This window comes from Apostichopus japonicus, chromosome 2 (genome assembly GCF_037975245.1).
Source record: "Apostichopus japonicus isolate 1M-3 chromosome 2, ASM3797524v1, whole genome shotgun sequence".
NCBI lineage: Eukaryota > Metazoa > Echinodermata > Holothuroidea > Aspidochirotida > Stichopodidae > Apostichopus > Apostichopus japonicus.
Genome location: NC_092562.1, coordinates 26,666,166 through 26,692,194, shown reverse-complemented (window position 1 = coordinate 26,692,194; position 26,029 = coordinate 26,666,166). Strand labels below are relative to the sequence as shown.

The 26,029-nt window shown below is 34.4% G+C and overlaps 1 protein-coding gene and 1 pseudogene across 1 annotated transcript; one reads left to right on the top strand and one right to left on the bottom strand.

Moving 5' to 3' along the window:
* Positions 1–885: 885 nt before the first annotated feature.
* On the bottom strand, positions 886–26,025 carry LOC139984432 (receptor-type tyrosine-protein phosphatase F-like). The gene is made up of 26 exons (XM_071998348.1): positions 25,878–26,025; positions 21,006–21,317; positions 20,394–20,470; positions 19,833–20,064; positions 18,477–18,800; positions 17,754–17,830; positions 17,071–17,278; positions 16,489–16,815; positions 15,988–16,063; positions 15,553–15,590; positions 13,570–13,766; positions 13,189–13,276; positions 12,628–12,704; positions 12,059–12,095; positions 11,659–11,756; positions 10,964–11,089; positions 10,429–10,577; positions 9,430–9,565; positions 8,964–9,092; positions 8,356–8,446; positions 8,083–8,159; positions 7,623–7,757; positions 5,758–5,886; positions 5,392–5,522; positions 3,456–3,591; positions 886–2,705 (listed from the first exon to the last, which is right to left on the bottom strand). The coding sequence occupies exons 1-26, from the start codon at positions 25,972–25,974 to the stop codon at positions 2,634–2,636; spliced, it is 3,576 nt and encodes a 1,191-aa protein (XP_071854449.1). The 5' UTR covers positions 25,975–26,025; the 3' UTR covers positions 886–2,633.
* On the top strand, positions 3,832–4,050 carry LOC139957935 (U2 spliceosomal RNA; annotated as a pseudogene).
* Positions 26,026–26,029: the final 4 nt, after the last annotated feature.

Below are 26,029 nucleotides of genomic sequence, written 5' to 3'. Positions count from 1 at the left end.
ATATAAACGGTTCTATGCTCTTCTCGTGTGGAAATTATGTTTTCAAGTTTGCATTTAAGCACAGTATTTTGAAAGAAAAGTATACACTTGTTTTCACTTCAATAAAGAAATATCACTCCAAAAGGTGAAAAGAATTCTGATGCAACGATGAGATAAAGTTATCTTGAAGCTCTCTGACAGTTATTATTATATTCAGAACTACTATATTTATTTTTTTGCAAATTTAGAACTGGTTTACTGTAAATAAATATTTACTGACGGAGGAAAATGATCGACATTAAAACTCCACACAAACCTTAGAGGTTGCTTTTATCAGAGCTGCAAATTCTCCTTTTAGTGGCAACATAAATAAGCTTGAATGTTATGAAAGATCGTCGAATCACATCATCGATGCTATACGTCGTTGCTTAATTTAGGGTAATCAGACAAAAGGCCAAGAACGTTTCGCTAGTATTGTTTTTCTTGGATGATAGAAATTATTTAAAAAACTGAAAGAAATCATTTTTAAATGTCAATTATACAACAAAACATTTCTTCATTTTCTTCGTGTTTTCGATAATACAGATAGATAAATACGGACAGTTTGCTTTTCCCTCTGTATATACCGCTTGTTTAATGGTTATATTTGTTTCTTACTTTTTGATGTCCATTTTTGTATGTTTTTATTTTGTATTCTTTACGTTTTCCTTATGTTTCAAATACTGCTCGTTTAGTGTCATACTTTCAACTACTTTATGTTTTATAGATCTTGTAACTCCTTGGGCAAGTTTAGCCCCGGCTAACCAAATAACCCTCTACTATGCGAAAGTTTAAACGAAAAAGAATAATAAATACGGACCATCATGATAAGGAAAGCAAAACAGATAAAACATAAACAGTTAAACATAAACAGTTAGAATAGTTATTTATTTTTGTTGTTTAATTTTCTGTCTGATACAGATCATCCGTTGTTTCCCTTTCCTGATTTACGTAAAAATGAGAAGAGAAAATACATGTATAGGTGGTATAACAATTGACAAGAAGATACTAGAAGATCTAAACATAAAATTGCAATTTCTCACATAAAAATAGCTTATCACTGAAGATTGTGATCTGTATATGTAGCGGAATTGTTTCACCTGAGGTTAACCCAGACTTATAATGTGAAGTATTGTTTGAAGAGCAAAATATACGATGTCTCTTTAAATACCCTAAAAATATGTAAATCCAGTGTGTTAAAAAAAAAAACGATATAATATTCACCTTTTCAAAGCGTTACATTGTTCTGTTGTATCTAACTATGCGAAAATAAGCACTCTTTGAATTTTTATTTCTGCGCTTTATCAAGTACGTTTAGAAAGTTATTAAAAGTTGTAACGTGGTCAAAATGTTTAAGTAGCAATTACGTTGTCTTTCTTACAAAGATTGATTTAAAAACGTATTTCATGACATCTGGATAAAGAGTACAACTTTCAATGTTTTAGATATATGAATATCCCTATTATTTAACTGTTATAACTAACTAAATGTGAAAGTGAAAATAAAACATCTGAAAAACGGTATAACAACAACTCAAGAAAAAAATATTGATGTAACTTTTTCGAAGGTTTCTGTGATTTTCGTAATATTCTGAGTACGAAGAGGAAAAAATTTAAAGTTAAGTAACAGATTTGTAACAGATTTTTTAAAGTAACAGATTGGTTTATGTAGGCAAATGTCACCTTTTCTGCCACAAAAAAACGTTATGCCATGGCCGCAGCCTGCGGGCGGATATGTAGGACGAAGATGCCCCCTGAGATTACCATTTCCGAAATAAAAGTAAGCTTACGGTAATGTGAACGCCTGGACATTATGCGCTCTTTCAGTTACTTTGAGCGATATGTTTATAGCATTTCTTATGATTTCATAACTCATTAGTGTGCAACTTCAAGATGAAAGGTACGAGTGCTTTTATATATACAATTACCTGTGTTATACAATGAATGAAGCAGAGTTTATAAAGTAACTTTAAGTCCCATTTACCGAAGGAATATTTGTTTTGTCTTATTTACAAGTTCTTTAGAAGTGTAAATTACTAAAACGAGATCTCAAAATAAAGAACGTTGAGATGCAACTTACAAGTCCTGGTAAGTGCCATTACCGGCAAACTGGGAGGCAATTTTAGGCAAATATTTCCTTGCTATGATACGCCAACCGATGTTGGCGGTCCGCTTAGATAGTGTCAATTTGGTCCCTTTCTTGGAATGCCCCCCTCCCCCATTTTTCTTTTAAAAAGGCCCTGGTATATACGCACATCAAAATCATCAGTACGTGACATTTAAACGATACGTGATGTCTCTCCTCTGCCCGCTAGGGATTTTACCCAGGCTACGGCTCTGTACTGAATTATATTCAGACAAAGAACATTGAATTATTGTTATACATACACGTTGTCATCTATTATTGTAGTTCTATTACATCAAGTTTTGTTCTTAACACACATATCATTCATGTCATTTGCTTAAAGCAGTGATATTCATAGTTATGTAATACAAATTTTGTTAATATCTTGCAATGATTGAAGCATTTATTAAAGACAAACTATCACTGAGCATTATAAGTGACCTGCGTATTATTTTGCGGTTTTCTAAAACATACATATTTGTGTTTTGTTATCATATGTTGGCATATTCTGGTTCTTCTGGATTATCTTCCTTGAGTAGGTGATGACAAAGGCCGTAATCATCCTGTGAACAAAATGAGGATACATTATACGAACTGCATTTAAAAGTTACAACTGCGTTTTACTGTGCTCGTTATGTGTGCTTTCACACTACATTGCTATACCACATCCAAATATTTTGCAAATTAAAGGAAATTGTAATCAAGATAAAGTTTTAGATATATTTGAAAAGTTTGCATCAGTCATGTTACTGCAAAGTTCTTTAGTTAAGTGAATCACAAAGGCAAGAAACTTGGACTACATTCCGATGACGATCGTAGTTGCGAACCGACTTTTACCAACCATTTTTATTGTACGAGTGTTAAGTGTGTTGCGAGGCTAGCGTGTACTTCTCGTACCGTCACCTGCACCAGAGACCGGCACCCCTATTGATCATCACTACAGTGCAGTCATTGTTAACGAAATTTGCCCCCAAAAAATGTTTTGTTTTTAATTTTCAAACCAGAAAGGTACTATCACGAAATACTCCTTCCAGTAACACTTCATATCCGCAATGTGATGATATGTGAAGGGAATCTCGTTTCGGTAAGGGCTGAACGGGATGTGTATTATGTTTGCGGAGGACATTCTAACCGCTACTCTAACTTGTATGCATATGACAAGTGGTAGGGAGTATCCTCGAAAGACAAGTTGGTTGGGTCACACGACCAAAAGGATACTCTTTTCCATTTTTTAAACGAGTATGAGTACTCAAATAGAAGCCATTGTATTTAGTATGGTGGAGTACATTGCTATGAGCAACACATGAACCAACCTTTGAAAGAATCATACTATGGTTGCTTCCTCTCAGCTGTCGAGCTGTGTTGAATAAATCAACTTTGTTTTCCATCCTCATCCTTTCCATTTCGGATTTTACTGCCAGGAAGATTCCAGTACGACCAACACCATTTCTATATAATAAGTATAAAAGAAATAGTGAATGAGTACAGTATCACAATGTACATGGGTTCGCTGTTATATTGTTAGATACTTCGACAATGCTGAAAATATCCGGTTATTAAGATATTACAAGGAAAACAATTGAATAAACTGCAGCATGAAAGCACATCACGATGCCTATAACACTTCGAATCTTTCATGGATATAACACTATGGATCACTCTGTATCTGATGGATATTCTATATCTTTCACCGCTTCTCGGCCTGTTGGCTAAGATCATGTGTAGTATCTGTTCTTTTAGGGAATGATGATACACACCTGACGATGATCACACAGTCACAGTCCCGATGCAAGGGGACTGGGGTTAGAAGCGGATCAGTCGTTCAGTAGTTTGGTTTTCGTGCCCAGGTTCTTTCCTGGGCGACTTTTTCTTAAAAAGTATCTATATCTTTCACCAAAAGGAGTACCTTTAAGTTTTTGTGTTCTTGGAATGCATTTTTCTTTGTATGACGTGTTATGGGAGGATGTTTTTGCAAGGAGAAGCAGAAGATCAAGAAAAGCTATCAAATGAAAAGAAAATACTGAATAGTTTTATGCAGAAGAGTACAGTAAATCATGAATTTTCACTATAATTCCGTACGGCATGCTCATTCGTTCTCACTAAAAACATCGTTTGGGTGAAGGATAAATCTGATTCTTTGACAAATTCAATCATTCATCAAAATTTCTCCAAAATTAGAATTGTTATTGCAAGAAGACCATATAAATATTATTTCTTGCCAGACCAAGCGCCAACTATTTATTTTTTGATCTTTTTTTTGAACGAACCGGGATTCGAACTAATAACCACTGGACCCCCAGCCCGGCGATCTACCAACTGAGATTCCGAGCCCCTTGTAGGTGGCGATCCCTATATAGCCATGTATATGCTATGGCGCCAGTCAGTAGCTACATTTCCTTGTATCGAGTGTCACCAGGATGTAAAATCATTCGACAAAATGGAGGGAATGGATTTCATGAAAATATCGGCTTTTTATACATACTGTAATTCTATAGTAAATGAATAATTGGGAAAAGTCAGTTTTGCGTTATTCATTTATTTTATATATATATATATATATATATATATATATATATATATGTATATATATATATATATATATGTATATATATATATATATATATATATATATATATATATATATCCACAGCCTTCTAGACCACGACGCAGACAATTTTGTGTTTGTATACCCGGTCTCCCCTTCCTCTGGTTATTTTTGTCATTACTGTAACACTGGACAAAAAGGTTGATAATCGATCGTTTCATCTACTTCCTTGTCAATAGTTCGTTGACCTTGACTTGAAGACGCGGCAATGCAATCCTGGTACACAGGTTACGCTGTAGTACAAACTAAAGTTCAATAACAACTATGCGCTATGTAGTTTACTGTAAGTTTTTGGTCGGCGATCGGTATAGCCTAGTTGCCATACAAAATATAATATTTCTAAACAGTTTCTGAAAATTTCCTACCATCCAACGCAGGGGTTTTACAAACGGTAATGCAATACACTTACAAATTCAAGGAAAAGAGAGTTATTATATTTCGTCAAGATAGTTTACCTTCTTATGATTCCTGCAGATGAAATAATTATATCAATCAGTCTGCCTTACCTCATTGACGTACTCAATAGTCACGACACCTGCAATACATATATCTGTGAACATACATCACCATCGACAGAGGTAAGTTTGGCCTAATTAAGTGTACTGCCCATGTACGTTCTGCTGTTCAGAGCATTTCATACTCACATGCAGTGCACTACTGTAGGTTCTCCCATGTTGTAATCCCCTTGTAACTTCTCCATCGCTTTAACCAGTGGTGCAACATTGCTGCCATCATTCCATGACTTAAGCAACATGTGGTGGACAGAAAGGACTTTCTGCAATCATGAGTGTACAGTTAATGTATAAAAGAACATAAATAAAAAAAAAATTACAAAGGGGAGTCATATAATGGGTAATTACGTTTAATAATTTTAAACCTTCGTTAATTCTGCTGCAGATACAAAGTAGCTCATAATCAAGATTAGCGCAAAGAGACAGTGGTTATGTAATCATACTCGCTATATATATACACATCGCTGGATGAATTACACATTATTCCGTTATACTGACCTTTGAATATGCATGCTTTAGGTTGAACATACAATATTCATATAAACCACAATCTTGCTGTTCCTTGAGGTCTACAGTCATGTGACCAAATTCAGACGATTCGTTATCTGGCCAGTATTTACAGCATGTCTGGAAGAAACCATAAATTAATAGATCTCATAATAATCGGTTTCCTCTTAAACGTCTTGAAAATATCCAACACTTTATGTCTACTTTTACGACACTTCGGAAGTGCTTGAAGCTATTTGCAGTCTGATTTGTCTATTAGCAAACTTGTAACGCCCTTGATGCGTGTATAAGAACGAAGCAAATTCATTCCACAAGCCAAACTAGTAATTGACATCATGTTCAATACTTCTTACGACTACTTTGCAGTCATTATGATTTGAGTGGAATTTTCTGAAAAGCAAATGTATTATGCAGAAGTAAGCTTAAAAGAAAAGAAAAATAATTGATTTTCTGAAAACCCACCTACAGACTTGTTATTGATAATTATATGTATATTTATGAAGATTTTTTTCCCTTCGAATCATCTTTAGTGTAACATTTACTCAAAATAACTTTGCAATGACCAATTTAGGAAACGTCTAAATTTTACCAAATGATAGTTTGTTAAGGGTTGCATTTTGAATACGATTAGATTCCTGTGTTTCGTTAGCGAAAAAAGAAACATGTGTGAAACTTTAAATTTATAACTAGTATTTAACTACTTGAAATTTAGTTATTATAATATCCAAAGAATGTTATAATTATGTGATTTTAATGTATTTATTTGAATGAATACGTTCGAAGATGTTATTTTAATTATCAAAAAATATATAGGTCGGGTATCTACGGGTAACGCAAATATTACAAGATGCACACTTTAGAGTAAAAGATATTACACCAAAACATAACCACAAAGTTTATGGTAAAGGAACAAGTATATGTAGAAAAGTATCACCAACAGTAACATGTATATTGCCCATTCAATCAATATACCAAGCATATAAGAAAGATAACGAAATAAGCACAAGTTTTTTGTTTTTTTTTAAATCATATATTACAGCATTTTATATCTGACAGAGTTCGGGACAAACTACCATTTGAAATATGCTAATCTAAAACTCATAGCCAAGCTCTCTAGAAATATTGTTGCTCATTGTGTCCAAATGAAGTTTTAATTAAAATTGATCATGCAACACATGTCATTCTAAGCAGTTATACTTGACAGTTCAACTTGACTGACAATCCTTTTATATTGTAAATTATAATATGGTTTAGCTCACAAGCGCACTAATATGAAACGCAGATGAACTTTATAACACCTGAGGACATGTACTTTATGTGTCAGAATAGAATGTTGCAAGTTTACTAATGAGCGGCAAGCAGTTGGGTTTGTTTTTGGAATTGTAGCAGATTGTGGAATGTTTAGCAACTAGCTTAACTCTTGCTTAAAATCTCAATACCTGTTGACTGATGAATTTCGGGAGTTCAGTAAGCTGGTAAGGTCGAAGTTAAAATTTAGCAAACTAGTACTGAGACTTTAAGCTCACCCATAAGACCACGTCATTAGTATTCCTTTTGCATAAGATGTCTATAGGTTATAAAGACATTGTCCTATGTTGGACGATCTCTCTTATATATTGTTATCATAAAACTCAAGCGTTGAAGGCTAAACGTTACTGTGACGTATTCGGTTCCGTTCATCCGTGGCACAGTTGTTGCTATGACTGATGTTTTATCTGAAGATATTCTGAAGAAAATTACCACGAGAAACTAAAAAGTAACGCCGATTCTTTCGTTTGGAGATTTGGCTGTTAATAAATAGTTATCGTTGAAAGTACGTTGTGTCTATCTGAATCAAACATACTTTCTGTTCTTACCTCGTCTTTCGGATCCAGCTGGTTCAGCATTACAATCAGAGGACACTTCCAATCGTATATTAGTCTCCAGAAATCTTCAACTGTTGTCGGCAACGGGGACTGGGTGGCAATGAACGCATCTTCTTTGTTGTGAGACTGTTGTAGATGACAGTTAACGAATAATACGATCGTATGATCATTTAAAGCTCTTATAAATTCTTTCTTGAGGATTAATTGTTGTTGAAGCAAGACTTTTCTTCACCTAAATACTTAGTAAGCTGTTTTTTCTCTAATTGATTGTTTACTCAATAGAGAGTTGAAAGACAGAGCACAAACGTATGGAATAAATGCACTTTATGCAGACTACTGGTTTCAATGTTCCTAACAAACATAATCTTTTTCCTTTTATGTAATAAACTACTGAATATACATGTCACTTCAAGATCACTTTAGGCTTTCGGCATTAAATAAAGAATCTCACCATAGTAAGACAGGCATTGATGTAGTTGGTAGAGCTAGTCTTGCCCTGGCTTTGCAAGAAGGGGCGTTTCTTTTCCACTATAAATACGGATGAAAGAAATCACATATTTACATCATAGTAGCATTTTTGTTCTTAATCATCTTAAATTGCTATTTTAATTAGACTGCATCGTCAGCGTGTATTTCATACATATATAGTAAAAATCCGGATCAAATTTTTACAAGTGGCGTTAATAAGCAAAATGCATACATCATGTAATCCCTTTTAACCTACCAGGAACCATTGACGGAAATCTGCACCTTGTGGCTTCCTCTGGAGTGGCTTTGTGGGCAGTCTTTGACAATTTGTCAAACTTGGCTAGAAGCTATCATAGACAGAACAAATTGAGAACTACGTATAAAACACATGTATTGTGGAGAGTAGGCATTCTTAAAACAAGGCTTATTCTATTGTTTATTATAAATTTAATGTTCATGATATAGGTAATTATAATATCATATTGAGGTAGATATCATGTCTAAAAGACGTATCGTAAAATCAAAACAGACATAGGTTTTTAACAAGTTTTGTTTGATAACATGGCAGTTGAGTTTATTCATTATGACATTTCAATGGAATCAAACTTCTTACTACATTATAACTATATAACTATGCAGTTGTTTCTTATTCCTACATTGACAATTCGATATGATACATATGAGGTGCAGTTGGGCAACGTACGTTCTTTGTGATTCTAATAGTAATTTCTATCCAAAGGCAGTACGGGTTAGGTAACCTAGTCATATTGCTGTAAGAAATGTACCATCAATTCCCTATTAAATTTCTCGTTATCAAAATACAACTCCAATCAGTTCGGTTTCTCCGTTACCAGTCTTACGTACCTTGAATTCATGGATAAGCCTATCCTGGTTAGCTTCCACATCAAAGGATGCAACTTTATCCAATGGAATGTCTGTGTTACCACTCAAGTAAAACTCTAAGAGACAGTCATGTAGAAACTGAAATTGTTTCTGTTAAGAATGTCAAGGATAGAAAAATATTCCTGTTATTTTTGAGTAGTTTTACTTCAAAACTTAGTGCAGCCAACATATAATACACGACAAGAAATGATTTATTAAAGAGGAATTGGACGAAACTGAGAGCAAAAAAAAAAGAAAAAAAAGAAAGAAAACATTTAGTAATATTCAAATGTTCATTGTCATATGTACCTTGCTGGTTTCTTTATTCGATTACATGAAAATATCCAGAACCTATAAGCAATCAGTACTAAATTTCCTTCTCCACATCAGTATCATCATCAGTGATGAACCAAACCAAGCCAAACAGAGGAGCGTAATCAATTCTCACCGCAGTTTGTATCATCATGATCCTGTCTTCTCTCATATTTTCTACAAAACCAAAGATATCGATCTGTTCCTCCGTTTTGATGACATCCATCAGAGAGCAGAGTGCGATGAAAGTACCAGTTCGTCCGACACCGGCGCTATATAACGGATACATTATGCGAACGAATTATTCTAGTCTAGAGAAACACACGCATACCAAATGGTCTAGTGTATGGCTAATGGAGTCCCTAACAAACATTAGGTTGATTAGAATATTAGACATTTGGTCGATTTTATATTATTGCTAAAGCAGTCATTCATTCAAATTCAAAGCAACAATTCTTAAAACCATTAGTTTGCCACTATGATAACAGTTAAACGAGGTACCATTTACCTGCTGAATTAGATGTTTCATGCATTATGTAAGATGATCTGAAACTATCTTTACATATAAATAAAAGTATATGTTTACTTATATTAGTTTCAGATCTGGTTATCATGATTATTGGTCGACAAAAATATAAAATTAGCAATTTTTATAACTCAACTAAAAATAGTGAGTTTAACCTTCCTTAACGTTGGCAACAGTAAAAATAAATATTCGACATATTAATCAGCACACACAATACGTAATTTCAAGTAAGATTTTGAATAGCTAGGGTTTATTGAGAAACGTTTATCTTGAGCTGATCTGTTTTTCAGTTGAAATAAATCGTACAAGAACAAGCATCAAGGAGTATCCCTATGCATGGGGGAACCCAACACGCGCGAATATCAGAGATGATGATATGCATTCTGCGTAATGTAGTAGACTTCTAAAAAGGAGTTAATGAGAGTTAGAGTGCCTACATAAAGAAATCATCATGATGTGGACAGTAACATTGGGTACCAGAAAAAAAACATTCCGATTTTTACTACTAAGCTTCTCTGTGACTCACAGCAATAACTAACCCGACAAGCAGAAATAGGTATGGAAATAGCAATACTTTACAACACAAAAAAAAAACAGTATAATTCTTACCTGCAGTGAACCAATAAAGGAGCCTTATTCACTGTTTGATAACTCTTCACTTTCTTAGAGAAGCGGATCAATGGTGTGGCCTGATAAGGAACATTCATGTCTGGCCAAGTGACATAATGCCAATTACGAACTGTTCTTTTGAAGTCTCTCTGCAAAATCAATTAATTAATGTTTTTGTAGTAGAACATCCATTTACAAAGAAACTAATGTGACGGCATACCAACATATAGTTGTCTTCAAACCAATAAAATACTCCTTGCTTCTTTTATTGCCGAATTCCAAACATGAAAAAAAGGCAAATTCATTGAATCAACAGTAATATTTCAGACCAGACGTGTATGTACTGCCGTCCCAGGATATTAGACAGTAAGAGGTGAAGTGATCGGACGAGGTGGAAAATGATATAATATGTCTTTAAAAGTTTTTACAGATCTGACATATAACAATTCTAATAATTAACGTAAACAATTGATCAATCGATGTAACAATTTCTTTATATGGAAACGTATTTTCCCGCCTTGGTTTGTGTACTTACAAATGTGACATCCAGTTCTCTAATAACAAAGTCAGCATATTGCTCTTTTTTCTGCAATTTTATTTTTATCTCGCCAAACGATTTGACGCTTCCAATTGAATCTGGCCAGTATTGCAAGCAGCGATCCTATGGAAATTTGAAATAAGAAACAGAAAAATATGTAACGAATTTTAATGGTCTATAATTGCAGTAACTAAATGAGCAGTATATTCTTTCTATTCACTTTAATGTTCCATAAATATAAGCTTTAAGAGGTTATACTGAGAACAGTGGCATCTCTGGTAATAATGATGATCAAAAGTAGCTGAATGTTTTATGCTGAATGCAAAGCGTTTTAATGTCTCAAATTGACCTTAATGAATGATATTCAAGTATCCTCGTAGCTAGACGAGTTACAAACACATATTTCCACAGGAGTACGTTTGGTTAAAACTAGTTTGTGCATCATCACTCCGAAACCAATATCATATGCAATGCGTTTGCAGCTGCGTCCTCCTAGACTTGCATGGATACCAAGAGGGCTCTACCTTAGACGTACAAAGCAACATGTCATGGAGTTTATTTTTTCGAATATTTATTGTACTCACATGAATTCTTTAGAACACAATGTGGTTCATAACGATGACCAGCTACTGAAGTATTATTTCTTACTTTATCATCGTAAATTGTATTTTTTAATTAACTATAACAAGTACCTTTCCCTTCTCTATGAGATTTGTCAGCATGACTATATTTGATACTTTCTCCTGCCAGATCATTCTCCAGAAGTCATTGAGCGAAGCAGTGTTTGGTCCTGCAGGAAAGAAAAGAGTTGTAATAGTCGCGACATTAAAAGCTTTACTATGTTCTGGTTAAACATATTTAATTTTAAGTAGTTACAGACTGAGCAGAAAAGCCTACGTAATATTCTTTGAATTAAGAATATATCAATGATCGAACTCAAATATACACTCTTTACTTCGTAAAAATAAATTCAGTTTGAGATCACCAAACGCATTGCTTAGCCACTGAGCAAATGTTAGCACGATAATAAATTAGCAATTATTCGTCTCTCAAGGTTACCATTGAAAAGAACACTAATATCAGAAACCATACCTTGACAAGCAATAAATCCGATCTCGTCTTTTGCATTCTATAAAGAAATGAAAAGTGTATACACATTTAAAAACATCATGAATCATAATATTTATCTAACGTATGCATTTTTAAACCATGGCAAGGTAGAACTTTTGTCATTTATTGGTAATTCTATTTTATGATATTGTCATTATTCACATCTAGGCTTGTTGAATTCATAACCTAACTCAAAACAGATGTTAACAATAGAATACAAATACTAGAAATTTATAGATCTACGATATCCAATGGAAATATATATCATTGTCTGTAGAACTTATATAAAAGCATCTATCAACATATATAAAATCTATATGATTTCTAAAGTACTACTGAGTATATTAATTTAAAAAAAAAAATACGCAAGTTTTTCTAAAAATAAAGGAACAATTTAAAGGAAATTACACTGATTTATTTTTTGTATAGAAACAAAATAGATATTTATATGAAATCGAAGTCTTTTTATGATATTAATGACATTTCTATAAACAAACACATGCTCTTCTTTCTCTCCGATTAATTGGACCAACATATGAGCACACATTTACCTTGATGTAGTTACCGTTGTAGTAATCTGAATCAGGATCATCATCTTGTTTTTGCAAAACAACTCTGGAATGATCATCTAAATGGATAATTGTGAACATTGCATGTTATGTTTAATATTTAATAAGTGTTATTTAATAAGAAATAATAGGATTAAATACTATTCCATGAATTTCATATATATCATGCGGGTTTGTAATACAAGACACAATGCAAATTTTGATTAATCACAGTAACTGAAAAAGTAAATTTTATTGATATTCATTTCTTGTAATTAACTTCATTTATGTTTCCATTGAAAAAAAATTAGTTCTGAATTGGTAAATGTATGTTTATAAATTCACACTTAACTAAGCAAACTTCAGTTTTCATCTTCTACCAAATTGGCAGAAATGAATTGTTTTAGTAACTTAGCAATTCTTCTTTTCCAACTAGTGGTAAATTATTTTAACACAACCTACCCCCAAAATCTTGCCTCCCTTTGTATTGTTTTACGTGACAATAATCAGGCAATGTTTATTGCTCTTCGGAAAAAATCTTACTTTGTTTAGTTACATACGTACAAGCAATCATGTTTCTAAATCTGTTCTTCTGTTTATTTTCTTCTTTCTCTCCCACATCAGAAGGATGTTGCTTATCACTTTTGAATAACTAAGAATGGAAATTAAAAGAAAAACGTTATATTGAATGCAGTGTTAAGATATATTACCTGAAGTAAGTGTTAAATGCATTTAAAGTCTTTTCTGGTTGATAAGGTTAGCCGACAAGCAAGATTATTCTTCGGAAAAGTTAGTTAGGTAACATGGCTTGTTACTTTAAGGGAATTTTAAAGGTCTATTTAAATGGCTTTACAAATATGTATACAATTTGATGATACATTTGGCATCTCCATTAGACAGGTTATTCAGAACCCTTTAAAGCAAATCAAAAATGATAAAGCAAACCTGAAACTGTTCCTCGATAGAACTAGTATTCTTTCCACAATTCTTCATGTAGCTCTCTAGCTGTTTGACAGCTATCGGAGCTGGCCTTTCAATATTACTATACACATGGTCATCAATGGGAACACTGTCTAGATCTTTCGGGCTGCCCTTGAGAAGATCAGTTGTACCGGTAAAGCCATTATTTTGAATACCCGAATCTGCCGAAGAAATAATATAGTCACTATGAGCAATGTTCACAACATGACAGTCTCCATTGTACTTATATGATATAATATACAATAGTGAAGTAACCTTGAACTTAATTTCACTACAAAGTCTGTATTGAACATATTAAAAAACAAAGAATCATTCCACAGATATGTACTTAGCAACATATGATCACTGAAACAGCTCTTGCATTCGATCATTTATCATGCAACGTAAAGTATTCACATCAATTAGCCTGATATGCCATCTTGTTTTTTATAGATTGTTCATGAATAATAAGGATAAGTGAAAATAAAGAATAACAATATCAAGGACCACATAATTCAGGATATTTTTGATACGTTACAGTTTTGGTTAATGATTTAAGAAAAAAAAGGTAGCTTCTATTACTTGTAAGTGTTAAAATAGTGATAACCTTAATTGAAACATGTCTAAGCGATTATAAGCACTCGGACAATAAACATTCTGATTAAGAGTTTTGATAGGAATATTATTTGACTTTTCAATGTTGAACTCAGACTACAAGGTTGTCTACATTATGTTAGGATCTCAACAACATTCTTTGTAGAATAATCGTTATTGTTCAGCAATATAGCTGTTTATCATCGTCATACATGGCGACCTTTATGTTAACATTGCCCACTGGAAGTCTAACAAAATTACTGTCAGCTCGCAAATACAAAGCCAACATTTCTGAACACAAGACGAAAAGGTATGGGCTTATGGGGCAAACCTTGGCGCATCCTACTTTTAACAGGGAAAAAACAGAGGAGACCCCGTGATTCAAAACGCAAGCCGTTGCAGTTTGCAGTTTGCATGAAAGGTCTATTCTAACGAAATATGCTATCCCCAAAATTAAAAAGTTGCATGCAAATGAACACTGTCGAAGGCTTTTTTAAAGTCAAAGAAGATAATGTAACCATGCATATTTCTTTATTGTGAATACTGCATATTATCTAGGATCAGTCGTTTATTTGCACCGATATATCGGTTTGTAAGGACACCGGCTTAATCATGATGGATACCATGTGGCAAGGCTTATTAGCGTCTTGCATAAATACAAGAAGCTGCAATTTTATAAAAGGGAGATTGATCTAAAATACAAATGTTCTTTACTGTCTTTACCATTATTAGGAAGTAAAGTTAAAAATTTCTACCTTCCTTCAAAGAAATTTTACTTATCAAATATCCCGAGTCCAGTGACATAATCACAAACGACTTAATTTCTGACCAAATATTAATGTAAAATTCAACTGGCAGACAATCGTAGCCAAAAGTACCTTTCTCCTAAGGCCATACTTTTAAGTGCATTCCAACACTCATCTTCAGTTAAAACACCTTCACATTTATTTCTTGAATCGTCGTTCAAACCCGGAATATTAAGCGACATAGTAAAGTATTATCCACGCTTAAATCGTTACATGTATTCCGTTCACCTTTTTTTTAACTCTAGAGCGAATAATTATTCCTTCAAGGCCTCGCTTAGCGATTTAAATTTGTAGTTTAAGGGACCACGGGGAGTTGAGACTGAGTCCAGTTTTCTAATGAAAAAAAAAAACTTTTTGCAGGGTAGTTTACATTCTCTCTCACAAAACGAGACTTTTCTTTACAGCATAATTAATAAAGAGGATGATGATGACGACGATGACAAAGACGACGGCGACGACGACGATGTCAATCAAAAGCAAGGAGGTTTCTCATAAAGCAAACAACGAATGAGCTGGAAACTGATATAAAAATTCATGTTGAGCTAATTATATCATTAAAACAACTTACCATCATGATCATCTGTTAACGACTTGCTCCTTTTTGGGCTGCAAGGAATAATATATGCAAAAATCTCTTTAAATCCGTTGCATCATTTCTTTGAAGCTTTGTTCAAAGTAAATTTATCAACTACTAATGCAATAAATGGCAAATATTCTTGCAGTGGCAACTGAGAAATCATAAGCCAGGGATTTAATAAATGAAATGATGATGATTATTTCGAAACTGCTGCCAAAGAACGAGGCGTCAAGAAGATCAATTATCTTAATGGATTCTCTACTTTAACTGTCATCAAGAAAACCTTGTAAACAATGTTAGCGAATGAAGAAAGTTAGTAACTGGTTTGTTTGAACACCCTTCTTGTAAATCAATTGTGTGGAAGTGGACTCACTTAAATTATTATTGTTTTATTTTCCTGTCGGATACATGGTAGGGAATACTTACATGATGACAATAACAAGAATTATTAATATTATCGCGCACACTGATCCCGTCACCGATCCAGCAATAAGACCAGATTCTACAGAAAAAAAAACAGGGAAAATGTGTTATTTTGAAGAAAAAAAATATTCAATCAATGAGTTCCGTTTACAAATGATATAGTAAATATAAATTAAATTACCGTCGCCTAGTGAGTTAACGTATTTTTAGATAAGAAGAACCAATAATAAATAGTATTTCCACAAATGAACAAATTAAATATGCAGGATATATATATATATATATATATATATATATATCTATCTTTATCTATCTATATATATATATATATATATGTATATATATATATATATATATATATATATACTAATATATATATATATACTAATATATATATACTAACATATATATACTCTACTCGATACCTCTTAAGTCGTTAGAGTTCATTAATCATGAAAGGTGTCTGCAGCTATTTATATTTGGGTCAAAAACAAATATTCTTACTGCCTTTATTGCAAGCTGGTGAGTCTGTATGTTCACGTGGATATCCCTCTCCTCCATAGCCTTCTCTTACAACTGCAATACTAAAATTGTAGAGTGTACCTTCGATCAAGTTGTTAAATTGATAAGAATGGGTTTCCATAGCTGCGTCGTGTTTCACATTTTCACCACGTTGCCATTGACTAGATGACGTGTTCTTGTGGTAAGGAACATAGGCTATGATTGGAGGAGTGCCTTGGTCTCTTTCACTATTCCACGTTTCCCACTGAATAGTTAATGTTTCGCAGTCACGGTTCAATGTACTAAGAGATTCACTGAGAGCTGGCAATACTGTAAAAATCGATTTAAATAAATCAATGATATTGTATATTGCCGTGAAACATTTCAAAACGAAGACCGTTATAGTTGATATAAAAATCAATCTAGTAATCAAATTAAGTCATTGTACTATAAAAGCTTTAAACGTTATCTACCTTCTACTATAAATAATCGTAATTATATGCCATGACACTTATGTGAAGTGCATAGTGAGTAATTTCCCTAACTATAATAAAAGTACCATATTGTACAGTTAATCATTTGCACCTGGCAATACAATTTCACTTTCTTCACTCTTCCCGCTCTCTCCTCCTGATGTACTAAAGGTGACGGTAAAGGAGTAGGTTTCGGCTGCTTCAAGATCCTCCACCACGAACCATCTAGCATTGCTGTCATCGATCTGCACTGATGTATCAGAGTAGTATATTTTAAAGTATTCCACGCCCGTACTACAGTCTATTCCATCTTTATCTAACTGATTTTTGAAAGAATAGGAAAGAAAACGAACAATAAAGGAAACAAGACTATGGGCATTAACTTGACAATCTATCATTTTTTTGATAAACATGACAGTTTCTTGCGTTCTGCTAAAAACAAAATATTTTTAATTTGATCAACCATTGAACCAAAATGTGTAAATCTGGCATGTGCTTATGGACAATCTACTGCGTAATATAAATAATAACAGAAGCCCCCTCGTCAAGAAATTGTAGTTACCACGAGGGCAAATTATTTGAAATATTTGAGACGACATCCAAAATGTGCATGTAAATACATGGATATGCCTATCTTACAAAGTAGCCTAAGTAGTCAATGTTCAATGTGTCTTTTATTATCCAAAATACTCATAATAAGAACATAAGTTACTTAAACAATTCGCTTTATATTAGATGTATCTGTCCAACGACTTCATTAATACATTTGATACTATAAATTTGTTAACACTTTACCGTCCAAGTCACATTTATAAGCTCCTGTTGGTCCCCAGCTATATATGTTTCGACGTTAGTTGGTGTGATGCCCGGATCTGTGAATATATAACGGAGTTGCTGCAATACAGATCTTTACATTATTTTCTTAACAAGATAAGTAATGGATTTGAATCCTTAAATGGACCAATATGTGGAATGAAATATTGACATATTCTACCATGTTGCTTTTAATACACAAGTACACGTGTTAGTCTATATACCCAGCTGATAAGTATAATCTACGCAAATGGTATGAAGACGATACTTGTGTCTAATTCACCTTTAAAGCGATAAAGAAATATCCTAAGATTATACAGTTGATTAAAAATGTCTAATGGTCATAGAACTATAAGCCCCTAATATAGGTGGTGTATTTAAAATTGTCTTTTAAGTCACGTAAGCTTTATCATGATTAACATAGACCAAACCATCCATCCTCTCTACAACCAATGTACTGACCGTGGATTGAATAAAAGCTAGAATCATAGAAATGATGGGACTTCAACAAATGTGTTTGTGTAGTATTCTTATCTTGTTGTATCTGTTTTTCTGTTTGGTAATATTATATTTTAAGAACAAAAACTCTGGGACAATGTCATTGTTATTTATTTTGACGTCCTCTTCACATGCTTCCACCATTGATGACAATTACCGTATTTATTTTAATAACTTTTTCTACATTGAACTTCTATATTTCTTTACCGCGGCAGTATGTTTTAGTCCTAATTAAGACTGGACCCGGTGTTCCATCTCCATTAGGCCCTTCTCTCACAGCTGTAACTCTGAAGTCATATTCTGTGTCTGGTTCAAATGGTGTCATCATCACAGAATGCATTTCTTGGTCGTCGCTCGCATTAACTGTTATAAAGGTACTCGGCCAGTCTTCGCTCTCCGACTCCTTGGTAAATAATCTATATTCAACCACCGGAGGAGTCCCAATGACGCCATCCCATGGCGGCCAATTAACTGTTAGTGAATCTGAGCTGACATGAATGACTGTTGGAGCGGCTTGGTACTCTGGAAGTTCTAGACAAGTTATTATGTAAAATGTGAAAGACACTACAAATTTAATAAACAATATATATATAGATATATATATATATATGTATATATATTTATTTATAAATATCGTGCTACTAAAAGGACATGACTAAAGAGAGTTCACGTTTTGATAAGAATTAATTACTATCAACTGTTATGCATAGGTATTTGTGCTAAGAAGTTTCTGTTTGCAATCCATTTTCTGTAGAAAGTTAAGAATGTTGAGAATTGTAACAAACATTGGTTTTAACAGACAAACGGTTCCTCAGATTAACCAATTATAACTGTTATAAGACGTTCATGAATTGATTGCATGATACTGGTAGAAACAATAAACCGACAATTGGAACGTATTATTATATTTGTTGATAATGAGTTGTATTCAAATATTTGGACCGTGCGATAAAGCTTCATCAAAATATATCAGGACAACATAAGTATAAGCATTTGCTAAACTTTAGCGATAGTGTAAGCTATTTATCAAGGTGGATCAAATTCAATGCAACAAGTGAATGCTTAAATAATACAAAACAAATAGATAAGCCAAATGAATGTAACATACATATCTACACCTAAGCATATAATCTGTCATCCTGCATTGTTGAAACATCATATTTTTGGCTATTACACTGAGATAATTATCTCTAAGAGAAACGTTACTTTTCTATTGTTGTGCCCTGGTGGTACAGGTATCGTTACGTTAATAATCTCAATATTTTCAAATTTGATCCATGTAAAATTACAAACTTTGTATCAAGGGTCATGCAATGTGTACAATACAAACACCTAACTAGTCCTTGAATTCGCACGTTCTCATTCATTTATCATACGGATGCTCGCGGCAAAAAGTTGATCAGCGCGTAAGAGTCATTATAAAGTAGTCACGTTGAGGAATGAAAAGCGTTATCCTATCGTTTTTATCAAAATCCTAATATATAAATTATGGCATATGATGTAAATCTTGGTTATTCAATATAAGACATAAATACTAGATAGTTATGATATTAATAAACATACTTGGAACATAGTAGTAAATTTCATCACTGCTAGAACTTTCACCTCCACTTGTCGACAGCGTCATTTGGATGCTGTAATTTCCTTCTGACTTGAGATCAGTTAGCGTCAATGAGGTATTTGAAGGTTCTGTTATGGTACATTCGCCTTCGTGTAGTGTTTCCAAGTTAACTGATGCATAGATTATAGTAACCACTGTCACACCAGTACTACATGATATGTCATCAGTGGGAACCTAGGTAAAAGAACGGATTAAAATACAATTACAAGTGTAAAACATTAAGTGTCCTTATGCTTTGGGACAATCAAACCCAGCGAGATAGGCTGCCACCCTGTTTACCAAAGCGTAACATGAAAAAGGGCAGCCAATTTTTTCTGCATAATTTCCCCTTGAAATAAAGTTCATTAATGGCTTTGTATCAACTATAAGGTTTGATAAAAACAGGAACGTTACCGAATATTAAAATAGTCGACAAAACTGTAGCCATTTCCAATGGTGTTGGCATTATGTTAAAATGAAGAATCTGACAATATCTCGGAGAAAGAAAATATAAAAATTCAAACCTTCCAAGATATTTTCACATTTTCCTGCTCTTCTCCAGCGACTTCTGCAATTACATTCATTGGGCTAGCCTCAGGAACTTGTGTAAAATGAAATAATGAAAATAAAATTCAAGTAATAAAAGGCAACGTTAATTGAAGAAGGATGTACTTAAATGCTACAGGTGAATCTCACCATGCTGTATGATAAATATAAGGACTTAATGGTAAGCCAGTTTGCTTTAAGCAAGAATAAACGTCTCACGCTGTAAGATGCACATTGAATCTGGTTTCTTTGCTTGATAAAGTTCGGGTAATATGTGGATGAAGAGATTGATTGGAGCAGGCCCCCGTTTTACTAGTTATTATCATCTCGTTCAATATGTTTTATTGTATTATTTAACATAACATTACATAACATAGCCACAAATCCACAAAATCTCTAATTCATAGCTACATATATATATAGCTTCATAGCAATATATATATATATATATATATATATATATTATATATATATATATATATATATATATATATATATATATATATATATATATATATATATATATATATATATATATATATGTGTGTGTGTTTCAATACACTCTGACGAAATGAGATAAGGAAAAGTACCTGCACAAATTGTTGCAATATTTAGCTCTGGACTTCTTCGACCTTCTCCTCCCTCTCCTTCTCTGACTGCTGCAACACTGAATGCGTATCTTGCATCTGGCATGAGGGCGGTAAAGGTGAAACTGAGTGTCTCGTTAGAAGTAGATGTACCTGCTGTCCAAACCTGTTTTGATGCCAGTTTGTAGTAAGGTGTATACCCGATGACAGGGGGGTCCCCATCTTCATTTTCTTCATCCCAGGCTGACCAGCTTATTGTGACTGTTGAATTGGTTATAGAACCCGCTTCTGGAGCAGACTGCAGTACAGGGAGATCTAGAAACCCAAATAGTAAAGTTGTAAATTAAAACACATATTCTCTATAAGAAGAAATTATTCTTGACTACTTATGTACGTCGGACGTGAACATGGTCTATCGCTTCAACTAACAATAAAATAGTATTAGAGAATGAGCAAAGTTTTAGCAAATGTAAAGTTTAACATGGATTGTAGTAATGAAGTCAGCTGTATAATAGACCTACTCAACACCTGGTGATAATATCTATGTACATACAACCTAAGTACTGCCTTTGGTAATGTTGCTGCTAGCGTCAGGGATAGTTTGCAAGTCATAAGTTTATCAGTTTTAAGCACATATGAAGTTTTCAGCTTAAGTATAGTTACTGTGCGAGTTTGCCGAATTTCTGTCACTTTTTGTCACCATATTTTAATGACTGTCATTTTCGTCGGTTTTCCTTTGAAGATAGTGAAATATCGGGAGAGGTTTGTATCAGTTGAGTTTTCTTTCATGCTATCATATTTTATAAGTTTGAAGGTCGTGTGAAGTCACGACAGATCGTTGTTGGGAAACGTAAAAATGCTATTCCACCTAGACCTGATGTCCACATTTGCTGAAATTTGTGAATGTAACATTTCAATGTTGGTGAAATATACTTGTCCAGGGAAAATATTGCTATTTGAGGACCAAAAGCGGGGCCTTCTCTATAAAGATTTCAGTCATGATGTACTCTTGGACAGCTCATTAGTTGATCACTCCCGTGTCAAATTTGATGGAACGGTCCACCAAAGTTGGATAGTACTTTTTGCTACAAGAAAAGAGTCACGCTTGATGTGACTGGTCCATGATTTCATTTTCGACACCACCATCTAACAATAAGGGTTGATTGATGCATTTATACAGGTTTTCGATTTAATATACTTATAGCACAGGACCTCCTGGAGCCTTAGTGCACATAAACAAAAGAACATGCTGATAGAAGGGACATGTTAATTAACTTTTTACTGATATACAGCAAACATGATATCCACAACATCAGCACACATCATCAACACATATCCACACACAGCAGATTAATATCTTTTATGTTTTCGTTCTATTTTTGCAAGAATGAAAACTAAGAAATTCATATACTGTTGGTTATTTACATACAAATATATATCTGTCATACCACTTGCTTCACATCCATTTCTTATTTACGGCTTGGCTTGCCTATAAAGAGTGGTTATTCTGTGTAATTTGTCAGATTCAAAAAGTAACAGGTGTGCAGTCTGTACAATCATAACACTTGTGCTGTACGCCCTGTTATACAAAGCCAACATATACGCATTCACACACCAGTAGAATAAATGTAGTCGAGTAGTACGGACTTCGGTTTGTGAAACAAGATCCGGGGGTTCGATTCCTACCTTTGCCTGTTGAGTCCCAAAAGGACGAAACCGGTCGTGAAGTGGAATTGTTCTGGTGTGTTGTTCTTTATTTATTTACTATACATCTGTGATACCACTGGCTACACATTCAATATATATATATATATATATATATATATATATATATATATATATATATATATATATATATATATATATATATATATATATAATATATATATATATATATATATATATATATATATATATATATATATATATATATATATATATATATATATATATATATATATATATATATTTATTTATTTATACAGGCTTTTATAAGATGGAAGCAAGATCCAAGTGCCAAGACCTCGAGTGCCCTTAGGAAATCTAGGGCTAAGAGTCAGAGGATTTCCAGGAAATGTGCTAATGATTATTGGACTCAGCTGACCACCTCCATCGAACAGGCCTCCACTAGTGGCAACATCGGGGCCATGTATGAAGGAATCAGGCAGGCAACTGGGCCAGCTGTAAAGAATTCAGCACCCTTGAAGACAAAATCAGGTGAGATCATCACTGACCCAAACAAGCAGATGGACAGATGGGTGGAGCATTACCTTGAGTTATACTCAACAGAGAACACGGTCTCCGAAGATGCCATCAACTGCATCCTTGTCCTACCAGTACTAGAGAACCTAGACGAGGAGCCTACAATGATTGAGCTTGAAAAACCTATTGATGCACTATCCAGCGGCAAAGCTCTAGGAAATGATGCCATTCCACCTGAGGTCATCAAAGAAAGAAAATCTACACTTCTACCCCATCTCCATGAGCTTATCTGCCTCTGCTGGAGAGAAGGATATGTACCACAAAGCATGCATGATGTCAAGAGAGTGACCCTCTTCAATAACAAGGGTGACAGGAGCGATTGCAACAATTATCGTGGAATATCCATCCTCAGTATTGTTGGCAAGGTGTTCGCACGTGTGGTCCTAGCTAGACTTCATGTGCTAGCTGCCAGGGTGTATCCAGAATCCCAGTGTGGCTTCAGATCAGGAAGGTCCACTATCGACATGATTTTCTCTGTGAGACAGCTCCAAGAAAAGTGCAGGGAACAGCAACAACCACTATTCCTATCTTTCGTTGACCTTACCAAGGCCTTTGATCTTGTTAGCCGCAGTGGACTCTTTTAGCTGCTGCAGAGGATAGGATGTCCTTCGACACTCCTCAGCATCATCATGTCCTTCCATAAAAACATGAAGAGCACAGTCATATTCAATGGCAGCACATCCAAACCCTTTGGGACCAAAAGTGGAGTTAAGCAGGGCTGCGTGCTTGCACCAACCCTGTTCGGAATATTCTTCTCTCTGCTTCTGTCGTATGCCTTCCAGACCTCTACTGATGGGATCTATATCCACACCAGGCGCGATGGCAAACTATTAAACCTAGCCCGTCTGCGAGCCAAGACCAAGATCACTCGTGTTCTGATAAGGGAGTTTCTGTTTGCTGATGATGTAGCTTTTACCAACCACACCGAAGAGGGACTCCAGCATCTTATGGACTGCTTCTCCCAGGCATGCAGAGAATTTGGCTTAACCATCATCATAAAGAAAACAGAGGTCATGGTACAGAATACTTCATCTATTCCAGCAATCAGGATCATTGACTCCACACTTTTAGTAGTGGACAACTTCAAATATCTGGGCTCCCTGATGTCAAGCAACTTGTCCCTGGATGGTGAGATCAACGGGCGCATTGGAAAAGCAGCCACAGTGATGCCTAAACTCAACACCAGAGTCTGGACGAATAAAAACCTGTCGCTGCACACCAAGCTCAAAGTCTACCAAGCATGTGTTCTCAGCACGCTTCTCTATGGCAGCGAGACTTGGACAACATATACCAGGCAAGAACACCGACTAAATGCTTTTCATCTCAGATGCCTCCGTAAGATCATGGGCCACACATGGGAGGACAAGGTCACCAACAACGATGTTCTCTGCAAGGCTAGGTCAACATCAATAAATGCAATGCTCAGTGAACGTCGGCTACGCTGGCATGGACACGTCTCCCGAATGGACAAAGGACGCATCCCCAAAGGAACTTCTGTACGGTCAGTTGGAGTGTGGCAAAGGATCCACAGGTCGCCCACAGCTCAGATTCAAGGACTCGTGCAAAAGGGATCTCCTGTCAGCCCACATGGACATCAACACCTGGGAAGACATATTAGTAGATCGCCCCTCCTCGAGACACGAAGTTAAACAGGGAATAGATAGAGCAGGGCAAGACAGAAGAGAGCAACAAGACCTCAAGCGCCAAAGAAGGAAGGAATCTAGCTCTAGCACAAAAGAAGATACCATCCATGTCTGCACTGACTGTGCTAAGGACTGCCACTCAATGATAGGCCTGTACAGCCACCGCAGACGCTGCTCGAAAGTAACGGAACGCAATCCATCGTCTGCATAGACGGACGGAGGCCAATGAATGAATGAATGAATATATATATATATATATATATATATATATATATATATATATATATATAGATATATATATATATATATATATATATGTATATATATATTATATATTATATATTATATTATATATATTCAAAGTTGGTAAAGAAGTCTGATACGTATACACCATACTTGTGAAGAAATCCTGCAAATGCAAAAGTGCAACCTTTTGACCATGTCATACATTTATTCTGACATATGATGAAATTACATGACTTGTACATTTATACCAACCAAGAACTGAAGTTTCTCAAACATTGCATTTGGAGATATAGTATTTCAAAATATTGTTATGACACAAGCTGATATCACAAAAACTCATCTTCATCAAAACTCAATAAAGTCTAGTTCATGGATCTACTATCAACTACCATCAACCAACATCCATGTTAAAAATTACTTTCCTCACATAGGGTTTGGATTGAAGTTTAAATAAAATAATGAAATAAGACATATAAACTAAGTTTACCTATTGGTGTAGTGTATTATTGTGACTATTAAGAAACAAGAACTTTAATTGATACATTGATTTCAACAGAGGTAATAGAAGTCAAATCTCACAAAGTTAAAACGAGTTTGCTAGCATTATTCAATATGCAATATGAGTGTTGAAGATTGTTTCCAAGATACAGAATACTTGGCAGTTCTAAAAAGACCACGACTCACCCTTAAGTTCAAGTGTAACCGATGCAAATATGGTACTCACCAAATACATCTATAGTTATGTTATATACTGCATATTTTTGGTCACCTTTCCTCAGCTGACAGTAAAGTGTCTGTCCATCTATGACATTATCTACCATGAATGAAGCAGTTATTGTTGTTGTGTCATCAGTAACCCCTCCAGAAGAAATGTCA

Excerpts from the sequence above, each read along its gene's own strand:
- LOC139984432 (XM_071998348.1), bottom strand. The coding sequence starts at position 25,974 with ATGGTAGATAATGTCATAGATGGACAGACACTTTACTGTCAGCTGAGG. Across the intron at positions 16,064-16,488 it reads ACCAGCTTGCAATAAAGGCA|AATCTGGTCTTATTGCTGGA; the intron begins GTAAGAATATTT and ends TTTTTTCTGTAG. Across the intron at positions 5,523-5,757 it reads TAAAGCATGCATATTCAAAG|AAAGTCCTTTCTGTCCACCA; the intron begins GTCAGTATAACG and ends TCATGATTGCAG.